The sequence below is a fragment of the Populus nigra genome, chromosome 6, assembly GCF_951802175.1.
Source record: "Populus nigra chromosome 6, ddPopNigr1.1, whole genome shotgun sequence".
Classification (NCBI taxonomy): domain Eukaryota; kingdom Viridiplantae; phylum Streptophyta; class Magnoliopsida; order Malpighiales; family Salicaceae; genus Populus; species Populus nigra.
In genome coordinates this window covers 7,520,842-7,546,293 of record NC_084857.1, presented here as the reverse complement: position 1 = coordinate 7,546,293, position 25,452 = coordinate 7,520,842, and the positions used below count along the sequence as shown (strand labels likewise).

General features: G+C 34.7%; 4 protein-coding genes and 1 long non-coding RNA gene across 10 annotated transcripts; 1 reads left to right on the top strand and 4 right to left on the bottom strand.

Moving 5' to 3' along the window:
• The first annotated feature begins 710 nt into the window (after positions 1–710).
• LOC133696040 (transcription factor BIM2) lies at positions 711–4,882 on the top strand. The gene is made up of 8 exons (XM_062118055.1): positions 711–913; positions 1,042–1,169; positions 1,470–1,554; positions 2,569–2,638; positions 2,737–2,832; positions 3,751–4,133; positions 4,218–4,347; positions 4,474–4,882. Exons 2-8 carry the CDS (start codon positions 1,052–1,054, stop codon positions 4,564–4,566), a joined length of 975 nt encoding a protein of 324 aa, XP_061974039.1. The 5' UTR covers positions 711–913; positions 1,042–1,051; the 3' UTR covers positions 4,567–4,882.
• A 549-nt stretch (positions 4,883–5,431) lies between these two features.
• LOC133698042 (uncharacterized) lies at positions 5,432–12,020 on the bottom strand. 6 transcript variants are annotated; one of them, XR_009842986.1, is made up of 12 exons: positions 11,593–12,020; positions 11,207–11,370; positions 10,501–10,723; positions 10,275–10,417; positions 9,968–10,176; positions 9,730–9,864; positions 8,867–8,995; positions 7,517–7,932; positions 6,917–7,130; positions 6,585–6,778; positions 6,106–6,445; positions 5,432–5,981 (listed from the first exon to the last, which is right to left on the bottom strand). XR_009842986.1 is itself a non-coding variant. In XM_062120918.1 (11 exons), exons 1-11 carry the CDS (start codon positions 11,973–11,975, stop codon positions 6,244–6,246), a joined length of 2,412 nt encoding a protein of 803 aa, XP_061976902.1. In that variant the 5' UTR covers positions 11,976–12,020; the 3' UTR covers positions 6,101–6,243. The 6 variants fall into 6 exon arrangements, 1 of the variants encoding a protein (XP_061976902.1); XR_009842985.1 differs by having other exon boundaries at positions 5,432–5,966; XR_009842987.1 differs by having other exon boundaries at positions 5,432–5,731.
• A 4,237-nt stretch (positions 12,021–16,257) lies between these two features.
• LOC133695629 (uncharacterized) lies at positions 16,258–19,205 on the bottom strand. The gene is made up of 6 exons (XM_062117542.1): positions 18,720–19,205; positions 18,530–18,633; positions 18,338–18,435; positions 17,635–17,840; positions 16,827–16,876; positions 16,258–16,632 (listed from the first exon to the last, which is right to left on the bottom strand). The coding sequence occupies exons 1-6, from the start codon at positions 19,114–19,116 to the stop codon at positions 16,582–16,584; spliced, it is 906 nt and encodes a 301-aa protein (XP_061973526.1). The 5' UTR covers positions 19,117–19,205; the 3' UTR covers positions 16,258–16,581.
• LOC133695630 (uncharacterized) lies at positions 18,028–18,331 on the bottom strand. Its single transcript, XR_009842506.1, has 2 exons — positions 18,195–18,331; positions 18,028–18,104 (listed from the first exon to the last, which is right to left on the bottom strand). It is a non-coding gene; the product is annotated as an uncharacterized LOC133695630 (long non-coding RNA).
• Positions 19,206–21,411: 2,206 nt separating the features above from the next.
• LOC133695746 (protein GOLVEN 6) lies at positions 21,412–23,272 on the bottom strand. Its single transcript, XM_062117691.1, has 4 exons — positions 22,991–23,272; positions 22,811–22,893; positions 22,638–22,701; positions 21,412–21,971 (listed from the first exon to the last, which is right to left on the bottom strand). Exons 1-4 carry the CDS (start codon positions 23,097–23,099, stop codon positions 21,805–21,807), a joined length of 423 nt encoding a protein of 140 aa, XP_061973675.1. The 5' UTR covers positions 23,100–23,272; the 3' UTR covers positions 21,412–21,804.
• Between the last annotated feature and the right edge of the window lie 2,180 nt (positions 23,273–25,452).

Below are 25,452 nucleotides of genomic sequence, written 5' to 3'. Positions count from 1 at the left end.
TTCGAGGATAGTTCTTTTGATTGCTTCAATACAGCAACACGCCTTTTCATTTCCAGACAAATGGGTTCAATCTTGCTGTGAATCTGAGAGAAAATCAAATGCGAGTAGAGTGAAAATTTCCAACTTGTAACTTGAACCAAAAAGAAAAAGGAAACCTAGGATTATTGCTAAACAACACAATCTAAAGACAAGGAAGCCCATATCTAAGATTATTAAAAGGATACAAGAAAAGAAAAAACAAAGAAAATGAAAACAAGGAAGAACACGTAGAAAATGGATTGTAGAATCTGGCAACTAGGAAGTCATATGGAAAACATAAAATGCAATAATAGTTGAGAGATTAAATAATTTATAGGTTTTAGGGTTCATATTTGTATCATCCACAAAGAAAAATTGGGAATTTTGGAAGATACAAAGAAGGACGAGAGAGAGAGAGATCTTTTGTTTCTCATCTATCATATATAAAAGCAATTTCATCTTTTTATATTTTTTATATTTTTATTTTATAAAAAATATCAAATATATTTTTTTTTAAGTAAAAAACCATCCAACTATATAACGTTTTCTTAATAATTACCCCTGTAATATATTTCGGGTACATTCATTCAATGCCCTTGAAAGGTGAAAAAAAAACACTCTTGAAATTTATTTTTTTTTTTTAAAAAAAAAGCCCTGAGCTCACGGAAGAACATGAGCAAATCCGCATGGAATCCTTTGCACCACTTCCAGCAAAAAAGAAAAAAAACACGAGTGACCAGACCAGACCACGAACTCCTAACTCACAAACTCGAAAATACCGTTGGCAGATCGCCGGAGCCACCACAACTCTTTCTCCGACACGGTGGTTCTGTTCACCGGAAACCACCCAACTCCTTAAATTATCTATTCTCGTATATTGACTACTCCAGTCCAGGTCTGGTTTTTCATTTCCTTTTCATTTGTAGTCTTTGTAATTAAAGTGTACAGATGTTTTTCTTCTTTTTCTCTCAAGAAAAAGAAATCTGAATTTCGGTTTTGAATTTTTCTGTGGTGATAAATTAGACTTATTGGAATGAGAGGAAAAGGGAATCAAAATCAAGAGGAGGAAGAGTACGAGGAAGATGAATTTGGTTCCAGAAAAGATGGGCCATCTTCAAATTTTACAATAGACAACGCTAATTCTTGTAAAGGTGTGTTCTTTTTCACACTAGACTGTACTATATTAGATCCAGCTCTTTTTTTTATTCCTTTTCTACAAGGCTGTCACAGTTTATGTTCTTTCATTCCTTTCTTCGTGGTGTGATTTTGCATTTTTCTTAAAAAATTTCTGAAGTTTGGCATGGTGCAATTTCTCTTATTTGTTTGCTTCTCTTATCACAAATTTGGAGGCTTTATGTTATTGTGTTGTTGAAATGGTGTGTTTTTTAATGGGTTGTTGAGTTTTATTTATTTCTGTATTTTTATGATTTGGGATTTGGATTCGGAGGCAGATGGGAAGCATAGTGACAAGGCTAATGCAATAAGATCGAAACATTCTGTCACTGAGCAGAAAAGGAGGAGCAAGATAAACGAGAGGTTTGTTGGTTTATTTTTGTGGATTGACTATTAGTACCTGAAATATATATATATATATATATATATATATATATATATATATATATATATATATATATCAAAAAACCCCTAGCATTTGAATATGTATGCAATACAATTCTGATTTTTTCTGCTCACATGATTCTGTATGTTAGTCATGCCTGTCTTGCTGTTGTTTGAATCACCAGCTTTGCTTTTGCTCGCACTTTCATTTCAGTGAAGGGAGATATGGATAAAGAGTTCGACCAGTCCACATGAAAAATCAGTGGTATTCAGGGCTTTTTTGTCTTACACTAGTTTAGTTGATGAATTTAAAACTCAAGGATAATTCGATTTAACTTTGATGGAGCCCTAGAAAGAAGGGCAGTTTGAGCTAACTTTCTTTCCAGTGATTTTGCAAAATGGTTAGGGAATTAAGTCAATGCATTACATTATGCAATTGAGCTGGGTTGAATCACTTCACTTGCTAACTGTTATTTTCAAGTCTTGAAGACACCAGTTTCCAGCACGATACTTATTTTGCAGCCAAATTATCCTCACCCTGTAATTTTGGTGGTTTTTTTAACTAAAATTTTGAACTTTGACTAGAAGTGGTTTCAGATAAGGTACTAACTGATTGACAGTATTCAGGATTGCTGACCCATACGTTCAAACTTGTACCCTTTTTTATCAGCTTTTGGTCATGTTGCAGTATTACCAAATATAAGCACACTTATATAGTATGTCATAATCTTAATACTGATTGTGAGGCTTTCAATTTTTTGTGCGTGTCTGCTGGCAAGGCCATCTTTCATTATCGTGGATACTGGTATCTAAACAAATGGTCACAATTCAAGCGATGAAACTTTTTACTAGAAATATAAATCTCAGATGTTGCTTTACCATAAAATAAAGGATGCATTTGATTAAACATTCGGGTTATCAGTCAAAATTTCATTTTCTCGTGAACTGTAAAAATGGGATATAGCTTTATGAACCAGAGTTTTTTTCTTTCAGATTTCAGATATTGAGAGATCTTATTCCTCATAGTGATCAAAAGAGAGATACAGCATCATTTTTATTAGAGGTACACAACAAGCGACTCAAACTAGAGCATACTGCTCAATTCCATAGACAAGATTTTCCATTCAAATTTGTTGACTACATATTAATGCTCCTTTGCAGGTAATTGAATATGTCCAATATTTACAGGAGAAGGTGCAAAAGTATGAGGGTCCATATCCCGGATGGAGCCCTGAGCCAGCAAAGTTGATGCCATGGGTAAAGCGTTAATGCCTATTTATGTTGTATACTTGTGACCTTCATCCATGTATATCTGCATTAGTTAATGCCTATTTGCAGGTGTTGACATATCCACCTGTGATATTCTGCTACACTCTTCAAGTGAATTGGTGCCATGGTTTTATGACTTGAGAGAAAATTTGGAACTGATGATAAGATTTATTAAGGATGTGCTCAAGCATCGAACTTGTCTGTTATGATGCTTAACCCAATAAGTGCAGTGTGGTTTTTGTGTCTCTTCATGTTCTATATTATAAATCTGAGGCAGGAAGAATGTTCATCTAGAGAACAATTAACAGTAAGAAATCTTCATGATATACTGAAAAAAAGAAAAGAAATCTGAGATGAACATTCGTAATCAAGTAATTGAAAATTGATGTTTTCTTCTCAAGTCTCAGAATGTCAACCCTGTTACCAGACTGTGGTTCTGTTTATGTTTGACTCAAATCCTGTTTCCTATGGATTAATTGACATAATACAATTTTCATAAAATTGTCTAAGGTAAAATTTGTAGTGGGGTAACTTCTTTGATATGCCTTTACTAAATTTGATTAAAGCTTTTGGTTTTTTGACTTGTCAAAGTTGAGCAACAATCAGTGGTGTTTAGATTTGGGGCTCATTCTTTTTGACGGTGAGCCCTTTCTCTTTAGACTTGTTCCATTGTGTTATTATTTTGTTCTAATTATACAGGGGGCTCTTGCTTCTGGACCTCCTTAAAATTACTTGCATTTTGGTTTTTGTGTTGATTGCTTTTCAAGGTCTGGTTGAGAAGTGGTATTAATTGCTTCTATTGGAAATTTGCTGGTGATGTAGAGAAAGTGTGGATGCTTTTGAATATGGTACCTTTTTTTACACTTGGAAATTCTCAGCATAACTCACTAGATCGTCTTGAAACAGAGAAACAGCCACTGGCGCCTTCAAAGTTTTGTTGGTCACCCTCAAGCTCAAGCTACTAAAAATGTTTCTGGTCTAGGGGCAGCATTTCCAGGGAAACTTGATGAGAATAACATTACTCTCACCCCAGCCATGCTTCCAAGCACTCCAAATCTAATAGAATCTGACCATGTCACCTGCAAAGTGTTGGAGCGTCAACCTGAGCTAGCAAACGCTCTTCCCATGCCTGCTCCTGCTCGAAGTGATGGACTTGTTGCACCTCCCCTTGAGCAACCAGTCTCTGATGCTCAATCAGCTGAGTGCCCCATCACCAGTGAAATGTTGAACCTGCAGGAGCTGGCAATTGAAGCAGGGACTATCAGTATCTCCAGTGTTTACTCTCAAGAGTGCGTGTGATCTTTTTAATATTTTTGAAGTCCTGGGTGTTTGGTTATAAGCTGGACATTGATATGGAATTTTGTGCAAACCAGGTTGCTGAATACCCTTACGCAAGCATTGCAGAGTGCCAGTGTAGATCTGTCACAGGCCAACATCTCAGTTCAGATTGATCTTGGAAAACGGGCAAATAAAGGGCTGGCCTCTGGAACATCAACATCTAAGGTACGAGGCTGGTAATTTAAAGTGGTCAATAAACAATAGGTCTTGTTATGTAAGTAGTTATAAACTAATGAACATTATGATTATGCCTGATCTAGCCAGTTTTGTGTGCCTTCCATTGCTTTCTAGGATCCCCAGGATTGCAATCAAGTGATGACCCACCTTAGGGATGCAAGTGAAGGAGAGGACTCGGATCAAGCTCAAAAACGGCTAAAGACATAAGACCAGCATGGGATTTATCAAGTTTGCGCTGGGGATATCTTTTTTGCTCCCGATATCAACCCTCGGGTTATTGTACATGCTGTCTTTTGGTTTCTCAGATTCTTAAATAGTTCATGGAATCATGTTAAGAGCTGTCACCTTAGATTATGTGTTTCTGCTCAGATTTGTGGTCGTTTGATGCGCCGTGGCCATATCGTGGTTGTAACGTACATAGACTAAATAGATATGTAATGGAGCATTTTGGGGGCCGGTGGGGAATAGGCAGGTCTGTGTGTCAGACGCAAATTTTAATAATGCTGAGCATGATTATGAGTGAGATTCAGCCTCGTTTCTGATCAACAATGAACATTTCCATTGTTAAAATCCAAAATAGAGCCTGGATTTACATTTTAGCACATTATTTTCACAAGTTGTGGACTCCTGGGACATGCTTGCTAACACACCAAGGATTGCCTGGTTCCGATAAAATAGCACTTGCACATCAAAGGAAAAACAAAAATGATCTCATCGTTCATCTGCTATGAGCGATCGAACAATTTCAATAATAATAACAAAAACCACTGATTTTCTCCGAGCACCAAAAAATACTGATATTTAGTTGTAAAACCACCCTTTTCTTCTCCCTCGTGTGCATACCATTGTCACGTTACTGTGTGGTAAACCTGCTCAATGAACAATTTTTTTCTTCTTTTTTTGGAAAAGTTATTAATGTACCCTTCAATATTACATGTTTTCAATCATATCTTTGTATAAAAAAAACCACTAAATTCATAATATTTAATTTATCTATATTGTATATTATTTAATGAAGCCCTCCGTCATAACCAATCGTTATCCGCTGAGCTTGATAGATGTCAATACAGGATGGAGAAAGTGCCTTATATGAATACGGAGAGCGTACCGAAATACATAAGGTTTATCATAGTTTAAAATTGTTTGATGTTTTACAGCATCTATAGGCCTACAGGCCAAAATACGATGAGGGATGCCACCTGGTTGTTGGATATTTGTTTGTCATAACGACTCCTACAGAACAAGAGGCTCTAACATCTAGGAAAAAATGTCGAATGATGCTTCAACTGTTTGTAGCAGACACGACCCTTTCTCTGTGCTGACCTGGAATCTTCTCGCTGGTTTCCCCGTTTCCCCGATATGCATGAGCTGTCTTCATTATAAAGGAGAAAGCATCCCATGTAAGTCCTCCAATCTGGTACGATGGATCAAACAGTTGTGTGTTCCAAGTGCCACATATATATCACTTTCGGATCATTAATTGTCTTAATGGAAGCAATCTCTAAGCGAGCATGTGTGATAGGCCAGCACATCTTAATAATTCAAGTGGAGAAAGAAAAAGATCTATGACTGGACGATTGAAACATGCAATCGATGACCTTCAACAGCTGTTTTCATGTTCTCTTCATAAGTACAGCAGGAACAAATTTCATCTTCGAAGTACAGAAACAGAAAAAGAAACTGAAAAAGAAAAAAGCATCTAATTTAAAACCATGAACTAATTAAGAATCGTCTAGAAACATTTACCTTCTGTACTGACCAGTCATCCGCAAGATGGGAAAACGAATGCTGGAAGTAGGATTGCAACATAGAAATCATGCTTTACAGGCAGTCAAGCAGCACCTTTCTGTTAATTTCAGAAAGCAGCTCTGCGACAAGCTTATCTTATTTATTGCCATTCACATTTCCTATAGTTTTCATCAGAAAAGCATAATCATAAGCTGTTTCTTCACATTGACTATAGCAACCGCCTTCACCAAAATGCCCTCCAGTCATATTTGTTTTCAGAATGACTGAACGAGAACAATGAGAACATGCAATGTCTCGTGTTCTGGCCACCCATTTGGCAGCTTCCCAAACTCCAACCCTGGGAAACGAGCACTAAACACTTAGTTAATGGATAGAACACACATATGCAGGTCTATTTATGAATATGAGTAATTGAGTAGAAATTAAAGATCAACACTCGTGATTATCAATTAAGAAAGTTCAAGATATGAATTTGCCTTGAGTCATGAAAAGATGCAGTTACAAGCATTGATGGAAGGCAAGCATCACGAGGAATGTTATCATAAGGAGAATAACTTAAAATAGACTCAAACTGCGACTGTATCTGAGGATTCCCAAATTCTTCGTAGTCCAGCAAGGTGAGAGGCAAACTTGGATCCAGCAACGTGTTGCATGCATCAAGAAATGGAACCTGATAGAAATGTTAGCCGACTATCAGTACCACTGTATTGATGATGTAACTATGTTAACAAGAAACAAAATGCCCCTCTAAAACCCCAAATGGTTTTTAATAGTATTTTTTCTCCATATCCATTTAACGAGGGCTAACCTTCAAAATGGCAGCACGAAATAAATCTGGGTTCATATTGATAGCTGCCCCAACAAGAAGACCCCCTGCACTAAATCCAATGGCACCTAGCCGATCTCTATGAACATAGCCCTCAGAAACTAGGTAGTTGCCACATGATATGAAGTCATATATTGAATTGCATTTGTTCAACCCACTGCCGTATTTATGCCACAAAGAATGACCACCGCCACCCCTGCCCATGCAGTACATGTCAATTCTTCAAATATGACAGAAAGAAATTTTATCAAGCATCGCCATGTAATTTTTATTTCATTTAAGAAGGAAATTATCAGATACAATTTGATCCAATCTTGGAAGCAAAATGGTAGCCCAATTTTTTAACAAAGACCAACATCATGTCATCAATGAAGAAATCTTCACATACATGTACCACTAGGTCTTGGAAAAATAATATTCTTTGTAAATAGAATATGAATACAAACAGTTGTCTGAAAGTTGACATCTAACTAACATGTAGTATGTTTACTTTAATCTTACGCCTAAACTAACTCTAGTTATTTCCATTCAAAAGGTGACTTTGTGATCAATGAGAAATAAAATAAACTTCACAAAACAAACCTCACATCAGCAAAGGCCAGCACCCAACCACGATCAAGTAAACTCAGGCGGTCTGAGCACCAGCTTTTATCTAGAACTTCCCCATATGCTCCATAGCCCTCTAACAGTCCAGGAGATTGACCCCTCTGCCAGGCTTTTCGGGAGTACAAAATGGTCAGAGGAACCCTGACACCATCATGGGAAATGACTTCCTTTGTTTTGCAGCAATATGCACCAGAAAAGTCTTTCCATCTTTGCAATTCAATATTCAAGTTATTTTTGTCCTTATTGTTTAGTGGGTCAAGATGTTCAGAAGTATCTAGCTCGTAAGCCAGTGAGCATGATCCACAATCACCAGAAATATCTCTTACTTTCTCTTGTTGCACAATCGACAATATCCGTTCTGACATGTTATAGTCAACAACCACACCAGGCATCTGCATATTTTGAAAGAAATGATAGAAGAGTTACAGAGTACCCTTTTCTTATCTTACCCCTTTCTTTTCCTTTTTTTTTAAAAATAAATAAAAGTAGGGACATGCTTCAGAGGTATAAAGCACAGTCATTATAAATAGAATATGACACCATCGAAAGAATAGAACAAAGAAGAAAAAGAAAACTGAATCGCAACTCAAGACTTTCTGATCCCATTGGATTGCAGCTAAAGCAACTCTTCTGAACACCACTGTAGGTCTACTAAATATAAGCACAGGTCTACCAAGTAGGATAGTAGTAAATCATAATGAATCAGTTTAATTCCTCCATCTCATATTTTAAGAAACTTACATCCATCCAATAAAATTACCCAATCTAACAACTATGGCCTTGTAATAGTTTCTGGAATGTATTCAATCCAACTCACAAGGGTTAGCAGAAAGGCATAAGATTTGGCCTAGGATACAGGAGGTCTTGAATTCAAGTCCTACCTTTGGATAGCTTGTATTTCTAATTCTGTGGTATACTAGGTATGCGGTATCTTCATAAAGTGGGAAAAAAAGAAGAAGAAAAAGTAGCCCTCATTGACCCTAGAAATGACATGACGGTATATTCATAAAGTGGGAAATAAAGAAGAAGAAAAGGTAGCCCTCATTGACCCTAGAAATGACATGACGTACTACCGCTAATTCCAAGCCATGGAGAACCAGTAGTGGTGGCCCAAAGGGACCACAAATACCCCACAACTTGTACATATAGATATAAGAAAATAGTTTCTGGAATGCATGTTGATAAGGGCCAGTATCTGGGCAGTGGAAAATATTCTTCTGGTTCAGAGATAAAAATACTTGACATAACAAGAGAGAGGCATTAAGCTATAAAGCATCACATGTTAATAACTTCAACATGTGTAATTAAGCTTGATAGAATTTATACCACCGGAGATGACAGCACCACACGGTATACTGGGTTCATGAAGTCATGGTTTGATCCTGGAACGATGTTACATTGACTTGAGGGCAGGGGAAAAAACCAAGGATCAAGATTCTCAATCTCCAACTGATTCTGCAAAACAACTAGGGATAATTGGCAAATAGACATGTAAAAGTCTTTCTTTCTGTGAAAAAAAAAGTGTATTTAGCATCCATGCCACCATCAGAAGTAATAATTCAAACCAGCTCACCACAAGGAAAAACTATGCTGAAGGTATATAATATAAGATTGTATGTGATATCTGCCAAATTTTACTGATTTCTTACAGAAAACAGCAACATTGTTAAAGATCTCAAGACCATGGTTACTCCTACAGCAAATCCCGATATTCCTCAGATTGCATAAAAACAAGTGCACAAAGAATTTGTAAAAGTTTCAAGTAGTAGCCCTTCCCTGTTAGCTAAAATATCATGAAACATCCTCCCCATTGCTACATTTTCTTTTTTTTTTAATATAAACAGCCATTCACTTCCTGCCTATAGATGCTGAAACACAATAACTATATGTGAGAAACAAAGGATTGATGACATACTTGTTCATTAACAATCCCTTTTCTTTTCTTTTCTTTTTTTACAACAAAAGTAACATTTGTTTCTGTGTTTTGAAGCCAAAAAAATAAAATTGAAAAGCTCTAACAACATGACTAATGGCATTGATGATCCTCTAGACCAATCTGGATTTAATAGTGCAAAAAAAATGAATGAATTATAACAAAATAAATACAAAGCAAATAGAAACCCCAAAAAAATTTCCATTTTAGAACTCCCTGGTAAGTCAGAATTTGATAAAAGTAGAAATTTATGTACCACACTGTTAAACTTGATTGGCAAATTGACAGAACATAATGCAGGAAAGCTCTTCTTATTGACAAAGAGGACCAAATGTCCATTAAAAATGTCCATGTCTTGAAAGCTCATATCTTCACTTGGAAGGATGATATTCTGTAAGATAACATTACTATGTGAAATAATAGTGATAATAGAAAAAAGAAAAAAGAAAAAAAGAGAGGAGTAATTCATTATTTGATAATTAAATGAGCCTGACCTGCCAATCAGAAGATTGTATATCTTCAACTTCGCATTGAGCCAAATAATAATTTCCATCTGACCGGTCCTCACTTTCACTTAATGGAGCATTTGTAAGAATATAGAACACACCATAGTGATGTTCCAAAAAATATCGCACTCCAGAAACACGCTCGCGTACTCTTTGTAAACCATCCAGCGGGTTGGTTGCATCTATCACATAAACCTGTAAAATACAGAATAGGAAGTAAGCCTCAACATGTCAGATACAGAGATGAGGATATCATTGGAAAGAAATGCAAAATGAACCAAGTAAATTCCTTCCTCGGATGAAGTTCTTGAATTTGAGTTCACAGTGATAAACTTGCCATCTTTTGTGCTTGTTATATCCACACAAAAACTTGAATTACTTTCTGTAAATACTGGGACATCATCTATCTCATCTGATCCTAGTTTTGTGAAGAGAACCCTGAAAAAAAAAAAGAAATTGTGAGAAAAAAAAATCCATTCCATGAGAAAAAAAGGTTCCAGGAAATATTAAAACAAGTTTGCCTGTAAGGTCGTTGATTCTCATCCGATACTGTGTAGAACAAAGTAGTGCTATCTTGAGCCCATGCCAAACTAACAACCCCATCAACTTGTGATCGTGAAACAATATATCCATTGCTGAGGTCCTTAACTTGAAGTAAGAATTGTTCATTGCCAGTAATGTCAAGTGTGTATGCAAGAAACTTGTGATCTGGTGAAACCCGACATGTACCCACATGCACATAACCTGCTATAGTAGACATATCGACATTAATCACTGATATGATGAAATGTAGAAGCTCTGTTATTAATCAATGCACAAATATTACTCTAACCCTAAGTAAATGTATTGATTTACCAACAAACTCAAAGATTTAGTCAGTTTGTACAGTAAATCCATGCATGCACGCACATATAGACAGGGTTAACAGTCTGATGTAAGCGTCATGTGGCCTGCACATTTGGGACGCATCCACATAAGCACACAATCAACAACGCCAAATTCTGTTTCACTTATTGACCTGTTTTATTAGGATTTTTTACAATTTAAAAGATACATTTCCCTTGGCCTTCTAAACAAAGAAAAAAACAGGGAAGAAGAATGACCAAATGGAAGAGTTAACGATACATTTCCCTCCCTATAAAGCTTAAGCTACACTGTCAAAATTTCCCCAGGAAAAAGGGGGGGGGGGTATCCAACTCAAATGAAAGGGGGAAAAAAGAAGCTTGCCGTATTGTTCAGCAATTTGGTTCCAGTCAAGCAAAACTTGCTCCATCCCAAAATGTCCCTTGGCATAATTGAGAAGTGTCTTTAACAAACCACTTTCCTCAGTTTCCAACCTTCTACATAGAACTGGGTATTCCTTCCCCTCAGGAATGTACTGGTAGTACAACCTGCTCAAATGGAAAAATAAAATTACAGTAATTCACTAATTCCAGGAAAGGTTCCCTCCAAATGAAATAAAAACACAAATGTGATGAAATAAACAGCTTATGAACCATACCACCTGGACAAATTAATTTCTATCCCATAAGAAACCAAATTCACATATTTATAATGCAAGGTTATAAAGTTAGTCATAACAGTTAAAAAGGATAGGTACAAAAGGGAAAAACCAGTGACCCCAGCGCTCAGGAGGAGTTGAAATCTGAGTAGGCAGTCGATTTTTCATTTCCTCGAGCAAAGTCCTCTGCAGGTTTTGAGTGTCAGCCATGAAAGCTTGAGCGTAAGAGTTTTCTTGGTTGAGATAATCAACAAAGTCAGGGTCTTTAGCGTTTCTCATCCAATAATAAGGATCTTGCCACGTTCTGGTATGAGCAGAGATATTGAAAGGTCGTTTCTTTGGCACAGGAGGAGATTGAGAAGGCAATGGGAAAGTGGGGGTGGTGCAATGAGAAGAGAGAGGGGAAGAGGGCATGATGGGAATTAAGTGAGAAGTGAGGGGGAGAAAGGAGGTTTTGAGTGAGGGTTTTGAGACTAGAAGAGAAAGAAGCGCCATGGAGTTTGGAGATCCTGCTGTGGACAAACTTCGGGCATCCCCTTGTGAAATCAATGAAAAGCTTTTTAATGATATTGGGGGTGGGGGGCCTTACCAAAAAGATATTGGGGGTGGGGGGCTAAGAGAATGAAGCCCATTATACAAGACTGGAGGCTTTGGCCCATAAAACAAATGGGCTCCCTGCGTACCAAATGAATAAAAAAAAATATTGTTGAAAACATGGGATTTGCAGCCTAAGAGACGTGCAGCCTTATTTAATGCAGAAAATAATTATTTTTTTTCCATGCCCTGTCACGACCCTTTTTCATTCAATTACACTGTGTGTTTATAAGAAATGAAATGGCTAAAATTTGATAGAAAAAAGTATTTCTTAAATGAAAATTGACTTTTCTTATTCGTCTATTATTTTTTACAATAATATGTTTTTTTATTAGCAATTTAGACTATGGGAAAAAAAATAATGGCTCTTAAAAAATTATTCTTGTAAAATTTAGTTACTTGAATCAAGGAGGAAAAAATATATTTATATAATAAAGAATCAATTTCCTTGCTGCAAAAATATTTTTATATAAAAATCAATGTTTTTTTTTATTAAAATAAGAACTTATTATTACGGTGAAAGAAATTTTCAGCAATAATAAAAAAAAAAACACGAATTGATCATTTTCACACGTGTAGTTATAAGAATAAGTCTATAAAAAAAAACATGAAATGATTCAAAGTTAATTTTTAAATTAAAAAAAATAAATAGTCCGTGATATAGATGCATTTTTTTAGTATCATTATTATTTTTTAATTAAAAGCATAAAAGTTATGCATAAACCTAATAAAATAAATTAAAAATTATATGAACCGATAAAAAAAAAGAGATATTTTTTTGTAATAAACAAAAGATGAATGTATGCACAAATATTTTACTTTGGTTGTCCTTTTGTTTTATACTTTTTATATATATCAAGGTTAATTTTGATTGTTACATATCAATGATTTTTATTTTTTATAAATATGTCATAAAATTTATCTATCTAAAACTTAAGAGAGAGATTTTAAAGATAAACTATAATAACTTATTTGAAGTATTATAAAATTATTGAAATAATTTAGAAGATTAATTACCATGTAAAAAAAATAATTTGAAAAAAAATAAAAGAAAGTGTGTTAATCAAAATCTAGATTAAAAAACAAATAATGAAAATTTAAAAAAGCCAAGTGCTGTTAATGCTTGGGATTTTTCTTTTAACATAAAGCAATTGTATAGTGTCAAGTCACACATAAGCTATTTCTATAATCATTAACAAAAACCTAAAACTCCTTCATGTATAATTATAAATTTGACTTTTACTATTTGTTATAATAGTATAATTATAAATTTGACTTTCAATCCTAAAACCTTTTAACAAGGTATTAGGAACAATGAAAGCAACCTTTTATTTTGTTAATCCTTTTAATCAAATTCTTATTATTATGATTAGTATTTATTTTATTTATAATAATTTTTGAAATTATAATTTCTTTTTAATTTCATCCACTTTAAAATTTTAACTTTCAAACTTAGTCCACATCATCATCCTTGAGTTTTTGTTTCCGTCAAATTTGATCTCATTTTTTCACCCTCGTGATTTTTAAAAATTTATCATTTAATATTAAATTATAAATTAAGCTTATTGATTAAACTAAAATCTAAGATTTTACAAGTTATGAATTTCAGACACTAACTCAGGTTCAAGAGGTCCACTCATGTTTGCTCCCCCCGTCCCTCCTCTTTTTTTAATTTTAACTTTTAAACTTAGTCCACATCATCATCCTTGAGTTTTTGTTTCCATCAAATTTGATCTTATTTTTTCACCCTCGTGATTTTTAAAAAATTATTATTTAATATTAAATTATGAATTAAGTTTATTGATTAAACTAAAGTCTAAGATTTTACAAGTTATAAATTTCAAACACCAACTCAGGTTCAAGAGGTCCACTCATGTTTGCTCCCCCCCGTCCCCCCCTCTTTTTTTTAGCTTATGTTTTTTCAATTTCACTTTTCAATATTGATTCAATTGGAGATCGAGCTTTGTTGTTTTGGTTTTATAGAATTTTGCACTGATTTTAAAAATAACTTGGGTTATCTTGATTTTTTTTGATTTGTCGTTCTTTGTTGAATTTACACTAACAAGTTCTTAAGATTGATATTTTTATTTAATTTCATCATTTAATATTAAATTGGTTGGGGATTAATTTTCTTTTTCAGTTCCATCCTTAAAGGTTGGAGTTTTATGTGATTGAACTTTATAATTTTCTTTAATTATTTTTCTATTCGTTTATCTCGATCCCATCACTTAGACTACGAGTTTGGTGAGTTAACTTAAGTTATCTCGATTTTTTTAAGATTGTTTTTTTATTTAATATTTGCTACATTCTGTCTTTTAATATTGAGTTGTTTTGAAATTGAGTTTCGTAATTTTTTAACGTGATCAAGATCGCAAAGTTTAGTTAGCTTATCCAGCTTGTTGTTTTTTTGTTATATTTTTAATTATTTTTTTTTCAATTCCATCCCTTTACTTTGAATTGTTTGGAATTAATTTTTTTATATATATATTTGCTTTATGTTGGTTTATCCTAGTTGCATAACCTAACTCGCATATGTAGCATATTTAGTTAGATTGATTCAAGTTATTATTTTTTTTTATCATTTGACTAACTGAAACCTTAGCATTGTCATTTTTTTTGTTTTGGTGATTGTTCTTTTTCTGTAATTTTCTTCTTCTTCTTTTTTTTTTAAAAAAAACAGTCTATTAATTGTTCATACATGTTGTTCTTGTATTATCTGACCAGAATATACTTGTTTTTTTTTTTGCCAGTCGGGTCCATGCTCTGAGTTTCGTTTTATATTGCTTATTTCAAACATGTTTTTTTTTTAACGGATAAAAAAAATATCACGGCCGCGTGAGCCCACAAATTTAGTGTGAAAAATACTGTTATTTTTCTTAATGAGTTTTTGTGGGTGCCCTGGTGCTGGAACTTCATTGATATTTTTCTTAATTCCTGTTTAATGTTAGTTACTGGACTGAACAAGGGTTAAGTCTACATATGTATATTCATTTAAAAAATAAATAAGTCGGGGTTTTAAATAACTATTTAAGAAATAAATGGAGACGATAATGTTTTGGGAATGGTTGCTGGCAAAGCCTAATAAAATTTTCAATTATCGAATAACCAAAATGATCAAATTTTCCCATTTTTTATGGACTACATGAAATTAAAACTACAAAACATACGGGTCCACACAAGTTGTTTTTTGTTTTTTTTTTCTCGAGAAAAACCCAAAACCATGCACCTCCATCCCTCGTTCTCCTCCAGTCTGGCACCCTCTCTTCTCCAAGACTCCAACTTTGCAAATCCATGGGCTTTCACATTTTCTAACCATTGATCAAGAGGAATCGAAAAAAAAATCTCTTTTTTCCAAAATCTTCATTGCTCCACAACCCTCTTAAAATCTTCCCTGGCTAATAGAACAGATTGGATTTGTTATGAAAGCAATCGGGTTTGGTGCTGTGAATTCTCCACGTTGTCTCTCACCCACAACGATGGTGATTTCAATTAGGAGCGAAGACGAGGAACTCTTTTTAGGGATTGTGATCGCAGTTGTTAATGACTGGAACATTAGCAAATAGGATGATCTGGTACAGCATTTGTTAATGCGACTCAGGTGAGATCTTGAGATGGCTATCTATAAGAAGGATTGATTTTTTTTTACAGCATTTGTTAACTCACATGCTAGCCGGTGGTGGTTCCATGGAGATAGATAGCTTCATTTGACAATCGACACTGGAACAGAACAGAAGGGGGTGTTCAGTTTTGGTTTCTTCAAGAAATTAAGTAGATTTTTTTTTTGAGTGTGTGTGTGTGGATATAACAGGAGAGAGAGAGTAGCTAGGTCATTTTGGTTTACTTCATCAACAAAAAGTTTAGTCAGGCTGAGCCAATAGCGATTCCTTGATATTTTATCCATAATTTATTTATGATTTAATTCATACCCGCTCATTTGCGATCACTGCACACCAATAAGGGGTCCTTTCCCGTTCTCCCTGCGTTTTGCTCTCCACAATCTCTTGAATTGCCGTCACTCTAGTCTACAGCAAGTAGTTGGCGCCTTCTGGTGTCAGCCATGAGATGAGACTGGAGGATTCCATGGAGCAAGGATATTCTATTCCCTTGAATCACTATTGCGCCGCATTTAGCTCGAGCGCCTTTTCAAAGAAATAATGGAATTTGCACAGCATAACACCCCGAATACTTCAATATGTTTCCAAATTGAACTGAAAATTCTTGAATCAACTGTTCCAAGAAATAGAGTATACAACGCAAGTCAACTTCCCCCAATCTTTTAGACAAACAGGCATCGTAACTTACCATTGAAACAAATGAAAGAACACGTGATCTATAGCAAAGCACAAATTTCCCAGCTACTATGCACCTCTTTAGAACCATGATTTTGAATATTGAGATACACCAATAAGTGGTGCTTATGTATTCCTTTTACCGGTCCTTTTCCATTCTTTACAGGAGCTTTCCCCCCCCTCTCTCCCCCTCCATAATCTCTTCAATTATCATCAAGCTAATCTGTAGTACCTGTCGCCTTCTTCAAATGCTTCTCATCTTCAGCATCCTGCAATGTCCATCGAATTTCACTCATTTACCAAACAACCGTACAATTTTGTACAAGTGCCTAGCATGCCCATTCTTTCTGACCTAATCAAGTAATTTGCAGAGCAGGCATGCTAACTGGAATAAAAGGTGCTAGCTTAAAGAGTGCCATGACAGGAAGAGATTAAAAAAAAAGAACTCATAAGATGAACTTACAGAATTGTCAATCTTGTCAAAATCATCATCAAAGCTCGCATCACCATCATCTGAAAGACAGTAAATAATTGAAAAACTGAAGGCAATGACAAAAGAGGAAGCGTTGGAGAAGATTAAAAAAACTGAATGTCATTCTATTCATAGATCGTTTTTCTATGAATTATGTTAAGCAAACATTCCTTTCCACATTCCACTTGCACCCATGCAATTCACGAATCATGTCAAACAGGATGGCAGCCAAAGCATTTACCAAGAAAGGATCAGCCATTGATTAAGCACCTCAAAGTGTACGGGACATGCCAGCAATGACAAAGGGTTTATCAGCATGATTATGAAGTCATGTTTCTTAAAGAGTATAATATGCCACTAATATTAAAATTTAAATTCAAAGAGGTCCCAATGGATGTCTCTTTGACCTAAGAGGGTGTTTTAGGATTAAGATTCCAATATATGGCCCATTTCGCATAAGAGCACATTGATATTAAGGGAAAACTCTCACAACCCATTGTACATTCACCATTGGTCCAAAGAATTTAAACAACTTAATAGAAAATCGGAGACCCTTGAGAGGATAGCAGCTAGGGGAGCAGTGTGAATTCCAAAATCTAGACTCGGCTTGGTTTCTTCATAAAAACACTATGTCTACTGAAAAAGTATTCTATATGTTGACTATCCTTCCATGCATGTTGTAAGCATCACAAACAAAGTAGTTAACATAAAGAGCAGAGTGAATATGTTTGAAGTCACAAATGGAGTTAATGGTGCTGCAACCAACTTGTTCATAAACCTAAATGTTGAAAGAATGTACCTGGACCCCCATCGCTGTCTTCAAGATCTCCCAAAAGAAACGAGTCCAAGTCCTGCTCAACCGAGGATGTCTCAGTTTTCAGGTTCTTAGGCGTTGGTTCTGATTTAGAAGAATTCTCCCCAACCACATAACTTTCCTTGGCCTTTTCATGTTGTATCTGCTCTTCTGCTTTGCGCTTAACCTCCTCCGTATACTGCTTCTCATACCTGAGTTTTAACCACGGAAAGCAAACACGGCAAAATAAGACCTATACTGTATTATTTTGTGAATCCCATGACCACCTCTAATAGACATGCTAATTTGAACCTAAAAATTTTAGAGAATCAAATGCAAGCAACCACTCCAGTCTTCCTGTTCCACTGATTCATGGATGAAATAAGCAAGTGGTTTCAATTTCCATATAAAGCATCAAAACTGCTGTAACTTCACTGTTCACATTAAAAGCTATCTAGATGCGGCAATTATCTTCCCTGCATTGCACATGCACATATGATTAAGCGGCATAAATTTTTATCTCCTGATCTTCCTAGCTCAAAGAAATGTAGCTTAATAAATCTTACCGAGATGACCAGTGTGGATTTTTTTTTTTCAATTCACGTCTGACCATTAAGCATTCGTGATGGGAAACCCAAAAGCATAAACAACCTTTTTCAATCACTAATTAAACCAACAGGGAACTCCAAAAAGAAGAATAAATACATACGGCCCAACATGAGTGCTGACAAGAATGAAATAAATCCTCCAGAATCTCCCTTCTTTCATCACACGCGGACACAACTCATATCGCAACTTCGAAATTTGCTGTAAATACAGTTAAAACACACGGAATTATAATCTGATTTCAAACACAGAAAAAGAAAATACAACATCTTCAAATTAAAATATGCAAAATTACCTTCACGGTGGTGAGAACAAGAGTAGCATGTCTCTCCTGCCATTCGCTAAGATCCTTCCGTACATTTGACTCCGTTGTCTCCACGTCAGACGGCTCTCCTTCATCTACACCATCAAAATGAACAAAATTGTAATCCGATGAGTACAATTAACAAAAAAATCATATCACATTTTAAGAGATGTGAATTTACCTTCAACAGGAAAGTTCTGAAAAGTAACAGAAGTCAATCCTTTGACAAAATCTCTCAGATCATCAGTAACACCAAACTTCCGGAGCTCCGAATCGGAAACAACAGAGCCGGAAGAGGAGGAGGAGGAAGAGAAGGCATTGGTATTAACGATGGAGAGAGAGGACAGCTGAGGAGGGATGATATCGGAAATGGACTTGATTTGGATCTGATCCGCTTGTTTAAGAGCGGCGACTTTGAACTCATCGGCTTTTTTGGAGGCTTCCAAGGCAAGTTCTTTGGATTTCTTGGCGGTTTCAGCTACTAAATCGGCGATCTTGTTGGAAGAAGTTGTTAGGGTTTGGGATTTCTTCGCTGCTTCTTCTGCGAATACCTTCGCTCTGTTCCATAAATCTTCCATTTTTCTGTGTTTTTGTTTTGTTATAGACTTTCTTTTATTTTTCTGTTTTTACGTTTTATGATAAAAATGCCTGTGGTGCAGATAGTTTGTTAACCACTCTAAGATTAAAAAACGCAACGACGTTTTACTGTCGGTGCTCTATTTTCCGGATTCAGATTTCCTTTCCAAAAACAGTTTTTTTTTTTTTAAATTATTATTATTTATTGAAGTAAACTCCCCCTTAATATCGTAGATAATACTTTTATTTTCTGTGTTTTAAAAAAAAAACATTTTGTTTTTTTGTTTGGAAGTGAGTATATAGATATGGTGGATAGAGACTTTCTTATATTAATATCAATAATGAAATTTCAGATATTTTTATAAAAGAATAATTATAAAAAAATATTTTAAAATTTGATCATGTTTGTATTTTTTATATATACTTTAAACGGAGTTGCCACTTAATTTTCTCAAAAAAAAATATTTGATTATTTACCAGATTATTAATATTTTTTATTCAGTGATTAAAGAATTCTATAATATTAATGTTACAATTTTACTCACCAAACTGATATTACAGTTTTATCAAAAATAATAATAAAAAAACAAAAATCTGATAATTTATCAAAAACTTGCATGCAGGACGATACCACACTGAAACCTCAAATACTAATAATACAATTTTATCATCAAATTAAAAATTAAAACTTAATAATTAACATTTATTTCATCACTTGCTTGTAAAACAACACCGCACAAAACTCTTCTTTCTCGTTGCTCAGCAAAATAAAATAAAATAAAATACACCACAAGTTGCCATGGACTAGCTGGTTAAAAACTATTCACTTGGGCGAGCAGAACGAGTGGATTTGATTCCATTCCTTCCTACTCTGCATTTGTTTTGTGTTTTCCTCGAAGTGGAATCCCTGTATGATCTAATTAATTCACTACATGGCATATATCTCCCCCATCTTGTCCCTGTCAACAGCAGCGTGCCGTCTTCTTCGTAACCTTCCGTCGTGTCAGAATAAATTGGATTCACGATATAAATCCATGACAGAGCAGAAAGTTGTGGAGGTCTTAGCGTAGCGACTCCAGTGCTGTACGTGCCAGCAGCGTTGTAACAGGCCGGTTTCTAGCTACTGATAATGTCTCTGACTCTGAGATTCAAGCAAAGAACTGCTGGTATATGTAGAGAGAGAGACCCAGTCACCTTAGGCCATTCCCATGCATGGACTTTGTTGCTAGTGCTTGTCCCCGGCATCTTGAAAGAAGCACCAAACTAGAGGCTCGTTTTTTGTATTGTGTGTGTGTGTGTGTCTATTTTATATATATATATATATATATATATATATATATATATATATATATATATATATATATAATGAGACCGTTTGATGTTTTCACTCTTGGAAACAATTTCTTTAGTTTTATGATGGGGTTCGACTGTAGAGGGTGAGGCCTGGTTTGTTATCATCTGGGCCTTTCTTAACCGAGCGGGTCGTTTTCCGTGGGAGACCGTAAAGGCCTGGCAAGTGCGGGCCTGAAGTGAATTAATATATATGTGCCTGCTCAAGTTATTTTAATTTTTTTAAAATAAAGATTTTATTTAAAAAAAAAACCAAAGTCTTGTTCTTGTAGAACTTAATGTTATTTTTAGAATATAAGAAACATATTACAAAAAACTAATCAATTATATAAAATATAAACCGAACCATTTATCCCCATAGCTCACCAAAATCTTCTGGCCTCGGTTTGTACTCGGCTCATGCCTTATTGTTTCTCAATAATATTTTTTTTTCACTCGAGGAAGATTGGATTCATGGATTGTAATCAGACCTTTTTCTTATGGGTTGTCTCAACATCATGCACGCACGGTTCATTTCCGGATAGATATTTTGACCTTTATGATTTGATCAAGTTGTTCAAAATAATCGGCAACTAGGTGAAGCTTTAATTTCAAAGAGATATTTTTTTTAGAGTAGATTTATTTTTGTGTTTTAAAAATGTTTTTGAAAAATATTGAATTTTTTTTATTGAAATTAGTCTTTTTATATGTTTTTAAATCGTTTTAATATGTTGATATTAAAAAATATTTTAAAAAAATAAAAATATATTATTTGAAAGTATTTTAAAAAAAAACATGTAAAAAACAACTACTACAATTCACTTAAATAACCCCTAGAGTAAATATGCCAAATATGGATGGCCTAATTAGGGTGGGTTAATTTACCGAGGATAACATATAGTCAGCCACTTCTTCCAACACAAGACTTGTTTACCCCAAACGAGAATAATGTGATGTTGGAATTCTAATTACGTAGCCGAGTAGAGAATTAATATTATAGAAGGCGGTTTGCTTGTTACTCGCGAGAGAGCATGTTACTCAATATTGGGGTTGGTAACCCAATTTTGACCACTACATGAACAAAATTAAAAATTAAAAAAAAAAAAGTTGAAATAAATTCGACAAGCTAGTACGGTCGTCCTAGTTTGCTACAAATCTTAGGGTTTTGCTCCGTAATGTCGGCCATAATACACAAATAACAACAAAACACATTCCTCCTTCCCGTAATTACAATAACATTACTTTTTAACCAAAATTTTACGTCCTCCTAGCTTAGCTACTCAAAAAGTTTCTTCTTCTAACCATACTACTGAGATTAAACCAGCAATTTTATCGACGCCGCCGGGCCCCCGCTCCATGTTTTATGGACCAACCGGCAAGGATTTGTTATGTATCGGACGTCTTCTTCTAACTTGCGTATAATCCATCGTAAAAAAATGGGACGTGTCGGTCCCCTCGACCCATTCACGCCATGTCCCGGCTGGTCTGCCTCCATGCACCCCATTTTGTTCCTTATGGTATGCTTTGCCTGGACATGATATCACACTTATTAATTAATTAATGGAACATAGCCAGCCTCTAATTAAATTTGTCATTGTTTGATTGGGAAACATTAATTCAAGTAGAATATGTAGTTAAAAAAATAACAAAGAGCAAAACTACCTACTATCTGGAAGAAGTGGTCATAAGGGGTCAATTTTGGAAGTTGGAAGGGAAGCAAATCGCTGATTTTATTCATAATATACATCATCCTGTACTATACAGTGTTATTGGCATGATAATGCTAGTTGGTTTAAATTAATTAGAGACTAGGGCGAAGACAATCCCTTCGTTAATTCTTCTTACAAGAAGTCTAACTGTTCACTAGTACTAAGGACTGCTTGTCTCTACTAGTTAGAACATGCCATTACTTGGTACGACTAGCGTGCAGTACTGTTAGCTAATAGCTGCGATTCTGGGGATGAGAAGCTAGACAACCTATGACTTGAATTTATAGAGAACCTATGAAGTACCCAAAGAAAAAAAATTTCTCTCCACAGAAGTGTATCTACTGCCCACCTAAAGTGCATATATATGCCTTTATCTATGATGCGGGTGTATCTGATGAGAGTTAACGCCTTAAAACAAGCACTAGCTACTTGATGCTCCTAATACTATGGTTTGCATGTACGGGTGGTTTTTTTTCAGAATTTACCTGGAGCATTGTCTCCCTTCTGCTTATTGAGCGAAGTGGAGCTTCGAGCTGCATAACTTTTAACCTGCTTTTAAGAAGGTTTGAGGATATTAAAGTCAGCAAATCGCAAGTGTGCAACAAGGTAAACAAATAGTGACGAGAACAATCAGTTGTTGTTCGTTGTGGATACATACAGCTGCTTCCTGATCAAGGAGTACTCTGAGTTTCCTTGGCAGTGTAGGGAGGTCAGAGAACTTGATTCTATCATCGGCGGCGGCTGCTCACAATGACATATATAATAATATTAAGAACGTGATCATGATCATTTGAGATAGCAGTACAGAAGCAGAGATTTTGTTTACTTGATTACGTACCATGTTGATGTGATGATTGCTTCTCATGAACTTGCATAGCAGCAGAAGGTGTAACGAGAAGAACAGAGAGACAAATGCATAGAGCAGTGACGATGGCCATAAGGTCCATATTTTTTATAGCTGAAGTGATTTTTGCATGAAAGACTTTCTCTAGCTAGTGAGGGATGGAATTTATAGTATCACAAGGGCTAGTAGCTCTAGCTTATATCAAACCAGGGAAGCAAGTCACAGACATACACAAAGCACAAAATGAAGAGTTCCAAAAACAACTGCTTTGAAAATCCTATATTTTCACTTCCTTTTAAGGAGGCTTCATCACACCATCTTGGTTGGTTTTGTCATGACCTAGCTAGTATTGTAGGGGCCCACAGGCTTTCTGTTTTATAACCATGTTAGCACTCAATACTAAATCGATCTATATACCTCCATCAACCCCACATTGAAACAGGTATCTGCTGTGAATAAACAACTGCTCAATCTTTCTTCGTCTGATCAATATTAAAGAGAAAATAATATTTGAATCCCTCTCTCGTTCTTAGCTGAAAAGATGCTATTTCCAGCTCATATATCATTGAATCATGCAATGTTAGAACGTGTGCCGTGGCCACACCTGGCTAAGAACTCAGGTTATTAATTAGATCTTTAAGTCAATTTGAATTAATTTTAAAATAACACTGCTTTAGATATCTTTTATTTTTTTAGTGGTCTTTTCATTAGATAACATGTTTTGGATAAAAGAAAGTTAAAAAATAAAACGATGATATTTTAGAAAAAAATTTAAAAAGGAAATTCCGTGACCCAGCTGGGTCTCACATAGATTTAGTCGGGTTATAGATTTAACTGAGAAGTCATCCAAGTTTGATTGAACCTATATCTAAATTGATTTTTTTTTTAAAAAAAAAAAACTAATTCAAATGAAGCTATTTTTTGAGTTTCAGATCAAGTCGCTGGCTCGGTACCAGTGCAATAACTATGCACTCATGTTCCTCTTGCGAGGAAAAGGTGACCATTATATATACATACATGACCCAGTTTGTCACTTCAAAATCCCAAAAGTCAAGCCACAGGAAGAACATTCTTCACTTTCAGGGCGTCAAAATAAGCTCAGGTTTGGAGGAGTGTGTTTTAGATAATGCTGTGGTTTGTAAAAATATTTTTTAATTAAAAATTTATTAGGATATTTATATATATATATATATATATATATATATATATATATATATATATATATATATATATTAATGTATCAGAATTATAAAAAAAATCTAAAATAATATCAATTTAATATTTTTCAAATAAAAAATAGTTTAAAAAGTATTAATTTTAAAGAGTAGATTAAATAAAAAAAACAAATACAACCCGAGTATTAGTTGCATTTGTGGAGTCGATATATCCCAGCATATATAGGAATGTGAGAGATCTTGGGCATATAAACACACTTGAATAGTACTCAACTGCAACAACCTGAAGTTTAAGCTTGTTGGCCATGAATAAGGAAGAGATCTTGTTTATCAGGTTATGTGGATGAAGCCCTCTATAACCTCTGAAGATGGAGCCACCCCTTGAAAAAAAAGACTTGAATAAGATGCTAGTTCCAGAAAAGAATGATGCTTTCTAGAGGATCGATGCTCTTGCTAAATGAATGAGAGCTACAAACCCCATGAACATAATTTTCTGAACGAGGGAGTTGTTTTTGGATAATTAAATAATATTGTCAACACATGAAAATCGATTCAAATTTTATATATATAATTTTTTATTATTAAATAATTAGAACCCGAATACAGATATTTAAGTTTTTTTATTAAATTACTATTTTAAAATAAAAATCCAATCCAAAAAAACTAGTTGTGGATAATCCCAGTAGTACCTACGCCCTCAATCGAAAACCACATCGATCATAATGCGTGAATTGAATCAAATAAGCAGATTTCCGTTTTTCAAAGACAATGCACGTGCCTGTGTAGTCGATCCATGAAAACTTTGTTTTTCTTTTTTAATTTTGGTTGCCTTTTTAAAACTAAAACAACTTTTTTTTTCTATTGAGTATATATTGCGTTTCAGATAGATTGTTTATTAATTATGCAGATATATATTGAGTGTTCAAGAAAATTAAGTTTTTTTTCCCACAAGTTTTTCTTGAATTCCAAAAATATTAATAGCATGGGAAGCAAATTCACTTAAAATCTAAATTATTATTTTTTTACTTAAGTCATTAATAAGGGGATACCACAAATAATGAAAATAAAAATGAGAGGAGATAACCATCTAGTAGGATCTTATTCCACGTTGCTTAAAATTACTTTTTGCTTAAATTAATGTATTTTTAGACATTTTTTTAAAGGCTTAATTTAATGTGATATTTTTTTTAAAAAAGGATCTTATTCCACGTTGCTTAAACATCCATTCAAACTTATCCACATTACCAAACAAATTATCTATGGTCGACGGAGATTCCACCA